The following is a 19,554-nucleotide window of genomic DNA, read 5'->3' on the forward strand; positions in this document are numbered from 1 at the left end:
CGTCTCCTTCAGCATGCCATATAGACAGTGCACTGCCCCAGGGACTTTTACACTCACGATTTGGTGGAGCCATGGCACAGAAGTTGACGGATTGCATCGTGAACCTGTGTAACCCGAGTTCGAAATCCCACTCCCCCGACCCTCCCTCGCACTGTAGCAATGACGACCCTCATCTGCTGAGGTCTGTCTTTGGTTTTCCATTCATGATGGCGATGTTGCTAGTCGGCCTGTCGATGTTCAGTGTATTTAAATGGATTTCAAAACCAGGAGGAGCGATGTTTGCGTCTCGAGTGAGGTGTTTATTCTGGACGTGCGCGTTGTTCCACCCTGTTCGCCAGCTTTCTCTTCTGGATCTGGGTGCGATTCCAGGATGGCGAATGGCGTGATCCCAAAAGGGGCATCTGGAATTGAGTCGGCGGTGAGATGCTTTGTTGGAAATTATTTCAAGCAGCGCCACGGTGGCGAGATGCTGTCTCCTTTGCCTGGTGTGCAGGAGGTCGTGGGTTCGTGGCAAGACGCCTGTAATACTTGGAGGATGCAAGTTCGCTCTCTGTTGTCGTGTGGTTTTTCTCGGGGTTTTCCGGTTTTGCCCTCCACATTTATAATCAACGTGCGTTTAGATTATTTGGCTGCTCCTATAAATCCCCACATGATGATAAGACACTTCAATGAGTTATCATGTGTGGCCAGGTCACCTCTGAAAAATAGCTAATCGCTTAGTGGGCTTTACCTGGTAAAATAAAAACAATAATAAATATGTATAATCTGCATTGGATCATCTATTTGAGAGTCATCATGATAGACCTAATGCATTGGCACTTTTTCCACGTATTTATATATTCTATCAGCTTACACGTTTTCCACACCAATATTACGAATCAGAATTTGTTCAAGCAATACAACTCCGGATCCGTTTCGACCTATCTTGGTCTCGGCACAGGGTCAGGCTTGTTAAACAAATGCTGCTAGATTACTAAATAGTATTGGCAAGCTCATAACACGTCGGCTGTGAGGGTACTTGGAGGCTGCTTGAATTCAGGGACATTGCCAGAGTGAATTCGAAGCCTTCAGTTTCTAGGAATGGATCTTCGGACCTTTAGGTCGTAAATAGTTGTTGCATTTACGCGTTGTGTTTGATGGCTGTCAGAAGTGTAACACAAAAACAAGAACTCTGGACTTTAAATTTAGATTTAAAGCTTTCGTGACTGCAGGGATTCATATGATTGTTTTTTTCGGTAAAGTCACGTAGAAGGGAAACAATAACATAATTAAAAAATAAAACAATTATCATCAGGTGTGTTCACCTGATGATGATTGCTTATGTTGCAGTCGAAACGTCGTGAGAATTTTATTGTTTTATATTTTTATTATTTTATTGTTTCCCTTCTACGTGACTTTACCGAAAGAACCAATAATTTGAACTCTGGACTTGTCCACGGGAAGGCGCTCTTTCACCGCGCTTTCAATGAGTAGGATCAATGAATCCCCTCTGCATGTGCTCATACATTATTATTTTTGTATCTCATTAATTGCGTCCTCAATATCGTCGTTAATCGTGGTCAATCCGTTGCTGGGATGAAGCCTGCCTCAAGCCGCCACCTCTCACAATCCTGCGATTCATGAATCCACTTCGCACCTGAACATTAACTGATTTGGATGCCCCATCTCCTAATGAGACGAGCGCTTTCGGATGGATCCCATTCCTTGGCTGCCGCTCCATCATCGTGTATCTGCAGTGATCGAGAAAAAATGAATACGTGTAAATATGTATGCTCGTCTTGAGTGGATGTACTTCATTTTAAGCAAATATTTTTTTTATATGTTACGAGTTTGTGAAGCTCAATGGACTAATTGATCTAACTGTATTGCCCGTTACTAAAACACACTGAATATGCCCTATCTGGTCGGATCTCGTAAGCTAAGCAGTGTTATGCCTGGATAACGCTTGGATGTGTGACTACCCATGCATAAAAACAAACAGGTGTTGTCGGCTGCTGTTAGCAGAAAGCCAGTGCGGTGCAATCCATTGTTGTGCTCTGCTATGCTGCATCGGTGAAGTATCGTCCAATAACTCCCACAAAACTCACGGCGCTGAGAGGCGCTCATTCGCAGTGGAATGACAAAAAAGCGTGGCATATTTGTAGCAATGTTTGACTGTTTTGCAACAAACGTAATATATTTAGTTCTTCAAAATGTATTTATATGTTGTCGACAATTGAGGATGTATTAAATAGCTTTGTTGAATGTTGTCTATTTTATCATTCAAAGCTGCTACTTTTCAAGCACTGCCCATTGTACACCTTGTCATACAATTGTTTCCCAGAATTTAAAGTCCGCTTTCACGGAGGTAATACATCTCAACGTGCCCCCAGTCTGGTCATTTATTAAATCACTGACACTGCAATAAAACACAAGTACAGTATTAGGCAACTTTTCACTTCCTTTATTCGATTACTGTATTATCTAACAGATTGGAAGTGCGTCTTATAAAGCGGCAGGTGTGTGCCTGTATCAGTAACCAGATTTGTATCACTTTAGTCACACAGGGGATAGGTTTAGGGTGCAATGGGGAGTACACTTGGTCGTCTCACACATACCGTGTTCAACCACCACTCTGAAAATCACATTAACATACCCATCCACTAGCTCATCCACCCATCCATATATAAATCCACTCAATCACCCATCCAACAAACATACTGCAGGTCACCTCACTTCCCTTTATGCTTTCATCCCTAGTACTGCTCTTTAGAATTCTCTACCACGGTGGGAGATGTTAACTATCTCGCCTGGTATACAGCAGCACATGGGTTCGATACCGACTCTGACGCCTGTATATTCTGAGTTTACATGTCTCTATCCCCATGGCGATCCTTTAAAAACATGCGTTTACAGTATTTGGCTGCTATACACTACCACATGATGATAAGCCACTTTGCTGACCTATCATGTGTGGCCCGGCCGCTTTTGAAAAAGAGCTATATAGTTCCGTGGGTTTCACCTGATAATATAAAAAAAAGTAAATTTTTTACCATTATCTTATTCCCCCATGCTCTTGAAATAACCTTTCTCAGCTTAAGCAACATGTTAACTCTGAATCTTTTACAACTGTCATTAGTGATGTTTGTTGCTGGCCGCTCGACACGTATTGGACCTGTACCTGTAAAACAAATGTGAACTAAAGTTACCGCCTAACTAGACTTTTAAAACTTATCTCTTTTTTTTCAACGTGTCACCCCTTTGAAACCCAGCACCGGTGCAGCGGGTTGCGTTTTTTTGAGTGGCAGCCACTTGCACCACAACGCCCCCATCCCTCCCCCCCCCCCCCCATTGGTGGGTGGGTAGTGGGCGCGTTTCTGATTGGCTAAGCGCGCGCATTGCAACCGGTGCAGCCGGGCGCACGGCCGCATTTGATTGGCTGAGAGTCGTGCAACCGGAACCGGTGCACCCCTCCCCCCCCACCACCCTCCCCACCCCCCACGTCCCAGCGTGGATTTCGGTGCTCACTCAGAAGCCACCACCACCATCATCACCACCACCACCACCGTCGTTAGTGATCAGAAGCTGCCCTCCTTCAAGCCACACGCCGCCAGTGTAGATATCAGCAGCAGCAGCAGTAGCAACGCCACGTGAAATAGCTTAGCATTCCGAACTAATCGATAGAGTTAATGGTTTAATGAGCCGAGCTGCGTCGGTGACACGGTGGTCGCGTGTTAATTTAGTAATGATCAGGGCGGCACGAAGGGAGGAAGCGAGAGTCGGAGCCGCGGAGACAGAGGCCGACGAGTCTGCGTCTGGGACAATACCGAACATCGCCAGTGTCTGACCCGAGTGACTTACTGGGGGCTTCCTGACTTGAGTGAGTGCCTGTGCCTATCACCCCCTACCCCCAAGATTGGTGACTGAGTCACCAATCTAGAACCAAGCGAGAGTTTTCGTGGCTTTTCGAACGACTCCGCTGGCTTGCTGAGCCATTCTACACTTTGTGAGTTAGTAGCTTATTGGATTGCTGAGTGGTTGCTTGCTTATTGAGACTCAACATTGCTTTGCTGGCTTACCGAATGACTGACAGGTTTGACTGAGTTACTGATTAATTTATTCACTGGCGGATTGATCGATTTTTTGACTGACGAGTTGGCATTTTGTGACTGACGGTAACTGGCCGATGGATTGTTTGACTGGCTGACGAAATGGCATACAGACTGGCTTACTGACTAGCCGACTGACCGATTGGGTAAGCTGTCCGTCTATAAAGAGGACGAGAAGGATCTGCATGGCTATCGTCGCTGAGATTTGCGTTGTCGTTTTGAATTGAGATGTTTGGATTGAACTGTGAACGGTGACTTTCGTGATCAGACTGACGACGACTTGTAACCTGGGTGACTGACTAACTATAGCCGACTGGCCGAATCGACTGCCAGCACTGACATACGAGACACCACCTATTCGCCAAATGTCTGCGAAGTGAGGTTGATAAAGCGACTGCGAAACCGACTTTACAACAACAACAACATCAACAAAGGGAATTGTGTGGGTGGTTGGAGCAATAGTGGAGTGATTGACCTCGGCAGTGACATGCTGGGGGTCACACGTGAATAGGCAGGTGCCAGAACAGTGACTTGTCAAGTATCAAGACCATAATCCCAGTGGCGTGGACAAGTGTACGACCTGGTGGGCATCTGGAGAAACAAATAAAGAGAGACCTTCAGAGCTCATCGGATTCTCCCAGTCTGAAATACACGAATCCGATTCATCACGTTGGGAACTCGTGTGTACAGGGGACTGTATTGAATTGACTTGGGGGGGGGGGGGGGGAGTGTAAACGTTTGGCCCTAACGTGTTTGTTCGTCAACCATTCTTCATCTCTCGCCACCGGTGAACTCAACTCAAAGACTGCCAGCGGAAAGCGTCACGGTCAAGCCCCTTCGCAGAAGAAGAATCAGCAGAAGCAGCCAACTTCTGCCCGTCATGGAGCAGGAGCAGCAGGAGATGGAGGCCCTCCCTGGAGTTGAAGCCACCACCCCCGGCAGCCTGGACCTGAGCAGCGCCCAGGGGGTCACCCTCCTGCTGCTGTTTGCCGCCTCGGCCCTGACGGTGCTGGCATGGCTCGCTCAGTACTTGGAGCAAGGCGGAGGCAGGCGCCGTCACCTACCTCCTCATCCTCCTCTCCTCCTAAGGCTCCTTCCCCGAGGACTGCTCGGGAGGGCCGCCACGGGGCCTCGGTCTTGCCTGGGCGGCGTGGCCGACCCGGCGAGTCTCGTGGCCGGACTGGCGGCCGTGCCCAGCTGGGGTGCGGAGTTGGGGCACGCATGGATGAGGGCCCTCAATGAACAGCACGGACACAGGCACGGGGTGAGTTCTGTTCGTGCAGTGAGTTCACTGGGGGGGTTGTCGAGATGCCTGGATGTGTCCCCGGACATTTGAGGTCACCGCATAACGAAAAGTCCCCAGGGTACTGCGGGTTAAGTCACTTTTGCTTGGGGTTTGGGCACTTTGAAGTCACTTGCGTGCAGACGTTTCGGTCATGTCACCTACATTGATGTTCGTGCACGTTTTAAGCGTGCCTAAGTGATGTATGTACAAGCCAGAATTAGATTGACTAATGTGTGTCCAGGCACATCAACTGCTGTGCAGATATTTTCAAGGCAACCTTGCGAGAGAGTCTACGAAACACATCGGTCACATGTATCACTCATGTCCAGGCACCTGCCATCACTGATGTTTAAACAACGAAGTGAACTTTGCATGTGCATGGACACATTAGTCCCATCTTTGACACACTGGCTCCACAGTCAATTGCAAGCTTCCAGGACACTTTATAGCCACTAGATCAGCGGTCGGGAACCTATGGCTCGCGAGCCATATATGGCTCTTCCAGTGACGGCATATGGCTCCCAGACAATTTTGAGTTGAAAAAATAATTTAAAAAATCTGTTTGGAACTGATTTTAAAATACTTGTGATATTACTTAATAATACTGTGTCATTTTAAAGTGAACAGAAATTAGTTTTGAAGATAAATTTCACGGGTCACGCCTGCACGAAGCTCAACCTCACCACGTACGAACCAGACTACAAGGCCATCAGCAAAACCATGCAGCACCAGACGTCCAATTCACTCACTCATCCAACTACTCACTCATACACTCACTCATCCAACTACTCACTAACACACTCACTCATCCAATAACACTCACTAACACACTCACTCATCCAACACACTCACTAACACACTCACTCATCCAACTACTCACTAACACACTCACTCATCCAACCTACACACTAACACACTCACTCATCCAACTACTCACTAACACACTCATCCAACCTACACACTAACACACTCACTCATCCAACTACTCACTCACACACTGACTCATCCATCTACTCACTAACACACTCACTCATCCAACTACTCACTCACACACTCACTCATCCAACTACTCGCTCACACACTCACTCATGGGACGTCTGGTGCTGCATGGTTTTGCTGATGGCCTTGTAGTCTGGTTCATATTTAATTTATTATACGTTAAAAATACTATATGGCTCTCAATGAAATATATTTAGAAATATTTGGCTTTTATGGCTCTCCCAGTCAAAAAGGTTCCCGACGCCTGCACTAAATTGTCCCATGGAGCCGTGTCATGCCGTCACCACCATTCAGGCACTTGGCTACGTTACGTGTGTGCCCATTGACGTTGGTATTCTGCTGATCATGAGACGATACAGAACGTAATTAAGTGGATTTAAGTTACACAAATTCGTTCGCACTCCTTTATCAAATACGTACACCCCTAACTTTTGCTTTTAAAACACAGGGGGTGACTAAGTGCGTCTTATAATCCGCAGGATACGGTCGAAGTAGTGCTATAATGTTAAAGTTGTGGGTGTCATTGTGTCTGGTGGTGGTACTGTACGGCACTGTACGGCGACACGTGTGTTGCGGTGGTGACACGTGTTGGCTTGTTCATAGCGATGCTGATGCCTTCTATTAGTCGTTACTGTTATCGTTGATGTCCGGTGTAGTATCGTGGACGTGAGAGTTCGATTTTAGTATTTTAGTGTTCGCTTGAAGGCAGCTGAAAGCTTTCTGAGACACAAAAACAATCCACGTGTGACCTGAGACACGTGCCACGTGAAGGAATGTCACTGTTTTTAAACATTGTAAGCAACCATTCGGCTATCTTGTGTAATTGAATGTTAGGTTGTCATCATGTTGACGTATTGCAAGGTAGTGTGTGTAAATTGCCATGTTGCTACGAGGGTAGTGATTGATGTACAGTACGATTTATACTATGCGGAACTAGTGTTGATGTTAATCATCAACTTGAGGGGCTGAGTTGGTAGTGGTGGTATTTAAGTACCCTACAAACTACAAACAAACACAACATTCGACATTGAGGGAAATATTTGCTGACGTTGAGGAAATTCACCTTCAGGGCAGACAGAGTTTGGGCTGTGTGCTTTGTTTACTGTTGCGTTAATAACTCGCCCGGCTGTTTTAGCCATCCTGTTTTGTTCATTTGAATATTCCCATTGTGTTAATGAACATGCTTCGGCCAAGAATGTGCTTATAGGCGTCGAACTCGAGAAGAGAAGGACGTTCATACTTTATTTCTAAGTTGGCATTTACCGCACAGTACTGCTGCATGTGCCTTGTGCCCCTGTCAGAGATGTTACTGGTAGGAAACTCCTGGTTACACCAGCCCACAGGGGATTATTGTGTCCGTCGTGCAGGGAGGGGCTGGGTGGGGCTGGGTGGGGAGGGTGGGGAGGGTGGGGCTGGGTGGGGAGGGGCTGGTCACCCCGTGGTGCCCTTATAAAACTCAACGTTTCACCTACTCACGCCAGCTTGTGTCCGCCCTCAGTCGGATTTATTTGCGGAATACACCACGCCGCCGTTGACCCTGGCCATTGACCGAGCAACCCAACGTTCCTACCAGCTCCCTCCGCAGGAATGTGTTAACTCCCTCGCCTGGTACGCAGAGGGTTGTGGATTCGATCCCGACCCTGACTGACACCTGCTGTATATCTGGAGTTTGCGGGTGTCCACGTGGTCGCGTTGATTTTTTTTCCACCTTCAGAAACGTGTAACGTGTGTTTAGAGTATTTGGTTGCTGTACACTTCCACATGATAAGCCACTTTGTGGAGCTTATCAACTGTGTGTAGGTCTCTCCCTGGCTCTCCTCCCCCCCCTCTTACCTATATAGGCTCTTGTTACAGCAGCCCTTTTGCCCACTTCAGCAATTGTTTCTTGCTGTGGTTGTCCCACCTGATGACGGACGCTTGTGTTGCGCCCGAAACGTCGTGATTTAATTTAGTTTTCTACCTACGTGACTTTACCGAAAGAACGAAAGTGTCTGAATCCCTGCAGTCACGAAAACTTCAAATCTAGATTGTGTGTAGGTCGCGTCTGATAAGAGCTATACAGCTGAGTGGACCTTACCTGCTAAGATAATGATAGTTTGTAGTTGTTTTTGAATACAACAGCACACTACACCATAAACATTACAGTGCACTCATTTGATGTTATTACAAGAATAACGTTTGCACTATGCTAGGGCAGTACAGTATTGTGTTTTATTGACAACTGTCAAAATGTATTGTACTATCTTATTGAATTGCCTTTGTAGCCAGTCACTACGTGATACAGTTTAGAAGTTCTTCACTAATATTTACTTGCCATTAATGTATCACGTTGTTATTGTCACTCTTCTATCGGAAATGCGGTGGGCATTTCCACATTCATATGGTGGGGACGCGTCCCTCCATTTGGACAACCACTGTAAAGTTATCCTATTAAGACAGAGATCCCACGTGTAGCCTTAAGAGTGTTGGGGCAAGTGCTGTTAGCGAGCACCTATGAAGGCCGGCACGGCACGCAAGGGGGTCGGTGGCCAGCACCACGCCCGGCCGCCTTTGTCTCCCCGGTCGCGATGTTCACACACCACACCAGCTACTCATTCTCTACACTGCAGCTCGCAAACACATTTTCTGGTTCTTCCCTCCCACATCTGCTTCATCCCATCGTCTCTTATCTGTTGCACATTCAGTCGTGCTGTTTGTTGCTTGACGGGCTTGGCCTTTCTTTGAGCCTTTGCTTTGACAACAGTGGTGACGTAACCGACCGGTTATTTCTTTTAACATTGAGCGTTGCGTCGTGTAATTACTGCCTTTTTGTCGCTGTACATTTAACTACTGTTCACCCACAGTGACCAGCATGGCGAAGTATGGTCAAACAACTCCCATTACCTACACGGCGGTGATTGACAAAGGGCTCCCTATACGTTTGTTATTATTTTTCTCTCATTGTCCAGGCAGAGTGAAAAAGCAATCTGCAGTTTCCCTGCATTATCAATTCACTCAGCGACTCATGCATTCAGTTGTGACAGTATTTGTGCATATTCTTTGTTCTTTTGGTAAAGTCACGTAGAAGGGAAATAATAAAATAATATAAATATAAAACAATACTTTTTTTTTCCCTTCTACGTGACTTTACCGAAAGAACCAACAATATGAATCCCTGCAGTCACGAAAGCTTTAAATCAAAATTTAGTATTTATGCAGTGAATGTTAATATTCCACGATGACTGTATTGACATTCAAACTAATGTTTGTCCTGTTGTCATTGTAGCATTATGCTCACAACAAACGCTGTTGGGGCACACGTGTGCGTTAGCGAAGGCACTGTTTTGGCACACTGTTTCTGACTCAACAGGTGAATCTTTCAGCGGTCATTTATAGACATATTTTGACATTTAAATTGAATGAAAAGCAGCATTCATTATTGCATATTTGCCATACCTGTACATTCATTAAATATGAAAAGGCTGACACCCTGTCACTTGAACTTTGGAATTTCTACCACTGCCTAAGACATGAAAACACTGCTGTCCAATTACTTGGTTGAGCAAGGTCACAATTTGCATCAACTTTTAAATAAAGCTTTTGTTCTAGTATAGTGTTACTTTATTCAGATAACCTATTATAGTAATTATTGTGCCAGGGTTGAGTCGCTGTTCGGAATTATATAGCATTTAAATGTATTATTTGGCCAAGTGCGTCACTGAGCATTGCTGCAATTAAGTGTTGCCCTGTGGGGAGTTTTAGCCCACAGTTATATGCAACGCGGGGGCTTTTGTATCTGACAAGTGTCCTGTAAGGGACGGCCGGTAATGTGGCAGTCGAAACCAAAAGGTCAGCCCTGTACGTACTGCTCTGTGTCACTGCAAGCGTGTGGCTATTCATAAAGGCACACTCTCCATCATGGGTAGTTGTGCATTTGTGGGTAATTTACCTATGAAGCTGGTAATTTTCCTATTTTAGCCACGGTTCCGGTACATAATGGCCTTCTGACGCAAACAATGTGCTGCATATGCGTTTGAGTTTCTTTGATGTGTTACACGGATAGTGTCGTTTATTCAGTTTCTATTTTACAAGGCAGATCCGTGGTGCTGCGTGAGACACGGCAACAACAGAAAAAACAAAATACTAAAACACAAGTATTGCAGAGAACGAAACACGGGAAAAAAATCTGAGCAAATATAATACTGTAGGGCAGCAAGAGGTGCCAGAAAATGTTAGGTACGGGTGCAAATGATTTCTATATTTGAGTCTTAAGAGTGGCATAAAAAAATCTAAAAAGGACAGTGCAAACATGTGGGAGCAAGAGGCTGCAAAATAAAACATATTTTTTAGGTACATGTGCAAGTAAGCTTTGTGTTTTGGCCTCATCGGGAAATAAAGGAGGAGTGAAGGAAGGGAACCATGATATTTGGTTGAGCTTCCAGAATTTCGGAGAACTCCTCTTACCCATGATGATATGGGAGGCCCAATATCATGGATCATATTATTTCATGGGGTTATCTGAAACTTTACTCAATTTATCCGTGGGAATTTTTTTTTGGATAGCCTGCGGGTAATTAGATAAAGCTGTCAAGTGGCTCCTTTTGCACGAAAAAATGTGTGCATAATAGGAAGCTGATCTGCAATGAACTATAGTGAAAAACGTTGTTAATTGGAAATAATATTGCGCTGATAATTAATAGGAGTTTTCACGGACCAAGTAGTTCCTGGGTAATCGGGAATCGGATAAGAGGAGATGTGAGAAGTCTCTCAAAGCACTCCTTCCTACCCTGTCCTCCTCAGATATTGAGCAAAAGGAGTTGGTTCTGTGATGCAGGCAATGATGTACTGTACTTGACATTTAACTGAACTGAACCTCATACATTCATGGGCAAGAAATAGTCTCTTCCTTTCAGGAAGGACGTCCTGTGTTACCCGATGTTTGTCGGAGTAGAACTGGTAAAGGTTCCACTTTGCCAAACTGCTATAGGGCAGAAGTTGCATATTCGGATATGCAGCCAGCAATAAATAATTGACACGTGCTCTTATGAATTTGCGTCGGTTCTCGTATAACTGTAGGAGTAACCGGAGAAAAATGTTTACATCGGTACCGCATATCCCGTTGAGGTCAATAACACGGTCTGTGCCGTGTTGTAAGGATGTCCTGTTTTGCATTCTTGTACGCTTCTTTATACCACTTTGGATGTTTGTGCTGTCGGAAATTTCCTGTCCCATTCGGTTGAACGTGAACAAAAAGACAAATACCCCACGTAAGGCAATGTTGACGAGAGACTTTTTGCGTTATGTAGAGGGGGGAAGGGAGGTGCAGTTTGCATACATAACTGAACAACTTTTGGATGCTACAGAGTTTGCATGCCAAACAGGATTGAACACAGTAATAGAAAATAATGTAGTTTGTGTGCGCTGTAAAAATACAAAGCATCTGTTATGCTGTTTTCCTGTTTTTAAATCTAGCCTCGACAAAGTTGCTTCGAAAATTTTAGACAGTATTTATCTGCCCGGCCGGTTAATTCTGGGAGGGCATTATATGAGCAGACATTTAAACTTCCTTGGAAATACTCTCGTCCGATACTACCTCAGTTTCCTGTCAGAACAAGTACGTTAGGGCCCTGCCACCAGCAATTCTACGTTTTCCTCATGTTTTCCTTGGTAACAATCCTCTACGGAATATGGGAATGTCAGTGGAAAGTGGAAATGGAAGAACTTTTTTTAGGTGTACATCAGTCGGGTGACGATTGTTGGCATGTACCAACGCTTGTGGTTTGTGTGTTGGTGTAACAAACGTAATAAGCACAGAGTTTGCAGAGTGGCATGCTCTCCGTGGATTAAAGAAACACAATGTGATGTGTGCCCTGCACAGCGGTTATTTTTTGCAAAGAGAAATGTTGCTTTTTTCGATGCTAACATGATGCCACTTTTGGCAGGAAAAGCACAGAATTTACATAATATAAATGACATTTCTGAAACAACTTTTTTTGTGTTCAATCAAAATGTATAATGTTGGCCTTATATTGGTAATTCATTTTAGATTAATCAGAAAATCGTATCCCCAGTTCGATCTTTGTCAAGCAGAAGGTCAGGTGCTTCTGTGCCTGTCAGACATGGTGGTCGCTTTGGAGCTAAACTGACACGGAAAACGATTTCTCGCTCGTATGATGTCACAACAAGCGTTTTGTTGACGAAACAAAGTGGTAGTTTGAAAAACAGTGACATAACATGGCTGTGGAGAAAAAAACACTTTGTTTAAAGTTTGTATTCAAAGACAATCGGAATCAGAATCAGTATATATATCCTGGAGGAATCTGATGAGCGACGACGCTGTTTTTCACACAAGTCCAGTAGGGGCGGCTCAGAACTGCAGCGAGTATCTATACAAATTAAATCATCCATACAAATAATATTTCGTGTCATGCGATACTTGTGTTTTGAGAGAAGTGACGCTGTAGTGAGCGCACTGCTCTACGAGCCCTGGCAACCTGCATTGTATTCCCAGTTGCGGATAACATCAGTGGCAAGTGATAGCTGAACTGCTCTCCTGTATTGCACCAACCAGCACTGACCAGTATGGTGAATTCTGGTCAAACAATCCCTGTGTCAGGCAGGATTGGGGTAACCTTCATCCAAACTGGCAGTGGGTTGAACGCTCTTCCGATATTAGGAAGCCACTGGACCAATGCCATAGATTGAAAGCTCATTTCTTTACAATTGCTTTTTATATTTAGTTTTTTTCCCCCCCCCGCACCTCCGATTAGCACGGCTGGCTACGTACGGAGCGAAAGAAGTTCAACATACATACATTAATATTTTATTTACGAATACATGTGGATACATATTGAGCTATTGCGCACAGTGAACAGCAATTGATAGTTTGGGCATGTTGTTTTCTATAGCCAGAGTAAATACTGATACATGTAATTGTGATGAAGTTGAAGGATATGAGAGTGTATGTTTCAGTAGATGATCAATCTCTCTCGCCTTGCTGTGATTTTTCTTGGCTACTTATCGCAATCAGCTGTGTGCTGTGAAGTGTTCAGTAATGCATTATTAAATACCATCTGTGTGTACGCTGTCTCCTGCAGCTCATCTTAAAGCATCGCAATGGAAGGGCGGGGGGGGGGGGCTCCCATGGTGTAATGGTTTGCGCATTGGAATTGCAATCCAGAAGCCAAATTCGATCACCCGGTGCGGCAGTTGCAACAGTGGTGCAAGTTTCTTCAGTAATAATAATAATTCTATTTTATATCGTGTCATACATGATCATAGCATCCCATAACGCCGTACATTAATTATTTATAAGGACCAAATCCCATATACAGCCATTACCAAGCAAATAATAACTCTGCCACCTCTGTCCCTGTCCACCCAGCAGTAGGCATGAGTCCACCACAGTCGATCAGACAGGTCACGTGTGGTGGGGTCAAAGTGTGAGTACTCGCACCTCTTCTAAGACGTCTGGCTAGCATGGAAGAGTAGGCCAAAAATAACATCGAAATGAGCTCTTCTGCCAGCAATGGCATGAGCAAGGATTTGCTGGATTGCACCTTTACAATTTTCACCCCTTTTATACAATGGGAGGGAAGGGAGGGTGTGCTTGTGACCAGAACTGCATCGCTCGTTATAAAAGATGGTTATTGCTGAATGTATACTTTTAGCCAATGACGTGTGTTAAAACATAAAAGGCGTAATACTGGTTCTTAGGAATTATAGCAGTACCCATTTCACAAGCTCTTTCTTTTGTTTAGGGAATATACTTTGAAGCAAAATATCTCTGGAAATGACCGACACAGACTTGCGATTGCTGGTTAATGTTGCTCTACGCTGACTCTGAGCCGCAAGCCTTTAAGGCTTTTATATCTGGTGGCAAAAATTCGAAATATCTAGAGTATTTCAAGAAGTGCAGGCTTTGGGTATCTATTAAAAACATTCCACCGTTGGTTGGTCATTTTCCATGAAAGCTCTGTTTATTATGGTGACACTGCAGTGACAAAGGTCACATACCTCCACAGATAAGCGCACGGTGCAATGCGCTTTTTTTGATCGGGAGCATAAAACAACGTGGCAAGCACCGCCACCGCCGTGCGGCAGAATAAATCACTTATTATTTCCAGGTCAGCGTGTCAGCGCAATTGTGCGCAGTGGCAGCGCCAAACCCGTTGAAGGTGACCTTAAAAAACTGGAACGGTCTCGCCTCGATAGGGGCCGCTCCGCATTTTTCGTCAAATAAAAAAAACCCTCACCCCACCGCACATGTTCCTGAGCCGTTGCGCAAGATATATATGCGCGGGGCCTCAGGCAGGATGTGTTGTTTTGTTTGGAAAAGAATGTTAAGGACTGGCATTGGGAGTGGCGATGGTGTCGTAGCCCGCGGGGTCTGTTATAAACCCAACGTATCTGGTTGACGCACCGGGCGGGAATGGGCGGCTGCATTACATCTCTGAGATGTAATCCAAAATGTTGGCGAGCTTGGCTGACTTGAGCCAGTTCACGCAGGGCAAATACAGCCTTGGTCCCATGACTGCTCCCACACAATCCTACTCGGGCAGACGGTTCCGTGCTTAAACAAGTGCTGATGGAAGCCCGTCGGCCGATGGACCGAACATATTCTACGTTATTTCGTGGAGACACAGAATCGAGTTCAGCTTCATCACAGTGTTATCCAAAATGCTCCAGACCAATGCATGAGTTTGGATACAATATTGTTTTTTTGGTATTGAACAGGGCCCCATTGTTTATATGGAGTAATTTTTTGGCAATGACGTCTGGTAACAACATCATCGTGTGTTTAACAAGCCTAACTCTACAGATGAGGATCCAGAAGGTCACACACTGGTAGCAGAGTTTTCTTGCTTAATATTGGTCTGGAAAGCGTATCGGGTCGATGGACTAAAACATGTTTTTATTAACATACGGAGACACTGCACACAGCTCTGTTTACAAATGTTTAAATGTAACGTTTCAGAATCGGACTGCTCCTGTGTCATCTATAATGTATGAGAGGCATTGGCTGTCTTGGAGGTCCTGTACGGTCTCTCTGACTTGCTCCTGTTTTTTCCTGTTGCCACGTGAACCGGCATGAAAACCCAGTGTTTTGCCCATTGCTTCCAGTAAAATACAGGATCGAATTTAAAGTTCTTCTATTGGCTTTCAAGGCCCTCAAAAAAGGGTTAGCTCTTATTATATCTCCATGATCTGCTGAAACTGTATGCCCCTGTCCAGCCACATCGATCCACCAAATCTGGGCACCCGAGTGTACCTAAGAAAAATGTGCGTTCAATGGGTGATAAAGCTTTCAGTAGTCAGGTGCCTCGCTTGCGGGAACGCCTTGCCCCAGACCGTTAGCGACGCTCCGTCAGTCGAGGTTTTTAGGGCTCGTCTGAAAACACATTTATTTTCTCTTGCGTATCCGAGTGTGCCGGGTTGCTTGCTTTTCAGTTTTAACGTTAAGGGTTTTTATTGGGATTCTGTTGTAAAGTGCTGTGAGGCCCTGTGTGAAAGGCGTTATAGAAAACTGAGTTTTACATTTTTACTTATTGCAGTTTTGTATTCCTGGTTCAGGATTCTTTCAGAGACCTAAATTAACAATTGTAGCATTGCATGCATATGTTGCTTGGCATTACCGTTGGAACAAGACGTCATGTTGGTGACCTTGACAGGTTGGCTCACAGTAAAAGAATAAACAGACAAGGAGTCTGTCTCTCTCATAACATATGGGCCGTCCAGTAGCATTTGTTTAAGCAGTACAGATCATTAAACAATACAACAACAAAGCTGAACAAATTATTTGGTGATGCTGCCGTTGGCTGTGGTGCACAACCACAAATTATCAATAAATAAACACAATTGTCAATAACACTGTGGCTTTAAAAGGAAAACATATTTAGTAGGTAACGTTTCGGGTAATGGCCCTTCTTCAGAACACAGGAAAGCGAGACACGTCATTGTCTTTATTTGTGTTTGTTTTCCCAGGAAAGCCTCACTGAGGCTCAAGACTTTCTTGGGGGTCCTGCCAATTTGTCGCAACTGGGGTGCCAATGTTGCTGTGTTAATCCCAATTAAGTGATTTGCAGGTACTTTTGCAGCAGCATTGTGATGTTTCCCCACAATCCCCAGTTGTATTTTTAGCCAATAACGGGGCCTTCGGTGACGTGTGTTAAAAAAACGAATTTCACAACCCGTGTTCATGGTAATATTTCCACATGCGCTTATAATAATGCAACTGCTATTAATCACAACAATACAGTAATACAATCATTGCAGTGTGATAGCTCCTTCAGTGGAATCTGTTTGTGATATCAGGGATGGGAGCATGATGTTTAAAACACAGTATAACATATACTGGAGATGCGATTGATGTTCTTTAACCACGTGGAGTGGGAGTGCATCGACAGGCATTATCTATTCTGCAAATGGCCTTCTGGAGTTATGTGGGGCCAATTGTTGTGACTAGAGAATATATAGCTGCTTTTTGTCAAAGAAAAGCTTTTGCTTTGTCAGGAATGGTGGAAGCTTTCTCCCTCTCTTTTTACCTACTGATGACGATCGCTTGTGTTGTGATCGAAACGTCGTAGTAGTTTTTTGTTTGTTATTTTTGTTATTTTCTTTGAACCTATCTACGTGACTTTACCGAAATACCCAAAGAATAGAAGGATGTTGCTTTGTATCGTTTGATTATTTTAAAACTTTGCATGGCTGCGGAGAATGTTTCTGGTCGGGTGTGCAGGGCTGCGATGTTGTCTCGGTGTAATGTTAAGCGCTAGTCTGTTTGCTGTCGAGGGTTTAACATGCAGATGCAGATCCGTTAACATTGCACTGGGCCTATCAGCGGAGTCTAGCGTCACGCATCCTCCCGCCGGAAAAAAACTCTCTCGCCTGTTGTGACTTCAACGGAATGGCACTGCATCATTTTGACTCCCCAAATTGAGCCAGTGATCAATACAATATTTCACACTCGTGACAGCTGCGTCCCATAGCAGTGAGCAAAATCGGCGCATGGATGTAGTGTTGGTGACATGGCCTAGAGATGACGCATTTGCCGCGTGTTGCAAAGGTTCGCGGTTCAAATCCAGCTGCTGCCCCGGTTATTACTGCAAAAATGTGCCGTCTGTGTCACCGTGGACGTTAAAGATCCTGCGACATCATTTGCAAGAGTAGGCCATTTTGTGCTCGTGTCTTGATCCAAATGAGCCATATTTGAAAAATTACTCCGTTGGATTATGCATAGCAGTCATTGCACCCCTACTGCGAAAAACTGGGTTCGACTCTCCTGAGAAAAGTGTCTTGAGACTCAGTGAGGCTTTCGTGGGAAAACAAGTTGAATAATAACGAGTAATACTAATAAACATATGTGCTAGCTTTGTGCGCGTGCAGTACTGTATATCCACGTGTGTTCATGTAAATGAATGTGCACAATGTAATTGGTATTAAAAAAAAATAATTCACATTTTTACATGTCCGGCGTAGGCTGTTGGTGGACTGCCTTAATGCCTGACCTCACAATAAGGGGCCCTCAGGGTAATATTCGTGCTTCATTTAGTTTGTTTCAGCCACGCAAAACCGGTTTACCAGAGAACAGAAATACCATTCACATTGGCCCACGAACAGTCATCTCGAGGACTCGTTCACTTGTTAATGTTTGGAAATTTGGCCGCGTGCGTACGCATTTTTAATAAGTGAAGTCGACTGTGCAGGGAGCTTCGGCGGCTCTCCGTTTGATTTTTAATGTGCCTCCCATGGGACGGCATGAATGGCGCCCTCTGCATCCGTACGCTTGCCGACGCTGGGGCTTTGCCAGAGTGATTTTTGCGCCGATTAAGAAGAACGTGACAAAAGTCACTGTCATACGAGGCCAATTAGAGGGCATATCGGTTATCAGGATAACAGGATGTCCCACTGCATTTGCATTCAACAAGGAGATCTTAAGAAAAATACTATAAAAAAGTTGCATCCACGCGCTTTGATGTTTATTGGAAATAAGACTATTGTGATTTTAATGCTACTTGAGCAAAGTGCCACAAGACAGCGGAAAGTGGAAACACGATGAAATGTGCAGTGGACACCTACGGGCTTATCTGCCCATGGATCGTGATGATCATGATGCTGATGATAATTTTAATATTGGTTGAAGTCTTCAAAGGAACCTTTCCGGTTGAAATTCAATGTATCTTTATTGAATAAAAAAAACCCACACACGCCCGCACTTGCTTTGGAAGCTCTTTGCAGTGGCCTATGGTTATTTTAACGGAGTTGGCAGTTTTTTTGTGCTGCCACGTGAATTCACAGCTGCCGAAAAATTCCTTTCGAATTTTTTTTCTCTCTCTCAGATTCTTCTTCACAGTGTGATGAAGCCTGCACCTCACGAGCCAAACCAAGGCACGATATTTTGCAGGCTTGATTGCTCAGCTCACTGTGGACGAGATCACTCGTATTGCAAAAAACCTTGCAGTGTAATTGCCAATCCCCGGAGGTGGGTGGGGGTAGCATAATGGTGCATCGATTCATCGATTCATTTCGCTTTTAAGGCTCACTTTACATGGCATTTAATTGCATTTATGAGAATTAATATTTTTTTCGGGTTCACGCAATTTCGTGCAAAGACTGGAGTTTCTAAATTGGCAGTTATACGAAAGGGAGGCTATTTTGCTTTGGGCATGCAGCCATGGTCTAGACCCAAGGGTCTGTAACCTGTGGCTCAGGGGCAGCTCCTACTGTAGAGCAATGGTTCCCAATCCCATCGACAGGTCACTGCCAACCCTCAAAAACATTTACGCGGACAGCCATACAACAACAACAAAAACCCCCCACAAAATCTGTTGACTGGAGTTCAGAATGAATGCTCTACAGAACGATGCCGTGTAGGGGGGGATGATTTAAGGAATTCCGGAGCGGAGGGAAGTGGCAGAAGACCCGTTGAGTAGACGGTGCGAGAGCGATGCTTGGGGTTGTGAGAGATGGAGGTGGATCTTTGTTACGGTACCTCAACCGCTCGGACTGGCGAGCAATCCTGGATGTTGTCTGCAAATTGTAATATTGGATTTAAACTGATGGGTTTAATAAAACTGTACAATTGAAATGCAACGCTTTCTGTGTAATGATGAGAAAAGCAATCGCAGAAGGAAAATTCTTGCAAACAATTATATATAATAACGCACAAACGTGTGCCATCAAAAAACACCAGGATGTACAACT

At 44.7% G+C, this 19,554-nt stretch overlaps 1 protein-coding gene across 1 annotated transcript in view; it reads left to right on the plus strand.

Moving 5' to 3' along the window:
* Positions 1–3,512: 3,512 nt before the first annotated feature.
* C2CD2L (C2CD2 like) overlaps positions 3,513–19,554 on the plus strand; it is a 92,184-nt gene continuing 76,142 nt past the window's right edge. Inside the window, exons 1-2 of the mRNA XM_061550902.1 lie at positions 3,513–3,859; positions 4,893–5,352. Coding sequence (XP_061406886.1) covers positions 4,969–5,352 — 384 coding nt within the window. The 5' untranslated portion in view covers positions 3,513–3,859; positions 4,893–4,968. The remainder of the gene's footprint in view (positions 3,860–4,892; positions 5,353–19,554) is intronic.

This window comes from Lethenteron reissneri, chromosome 13 (genome assembly GCF_015708825.2).
Source record: "Lethenteron reissneri isolate LAM-NWPU_2019-01 chromosome 13, ASM1570882v1, whole genome shotgun sequence".
NCBI lineage: Eukaryota > Metazoa > Chordata > Hyperoartia > Petromyzontiformes > Petromyzontidae > Lethenteron > Lethenteron reissneri.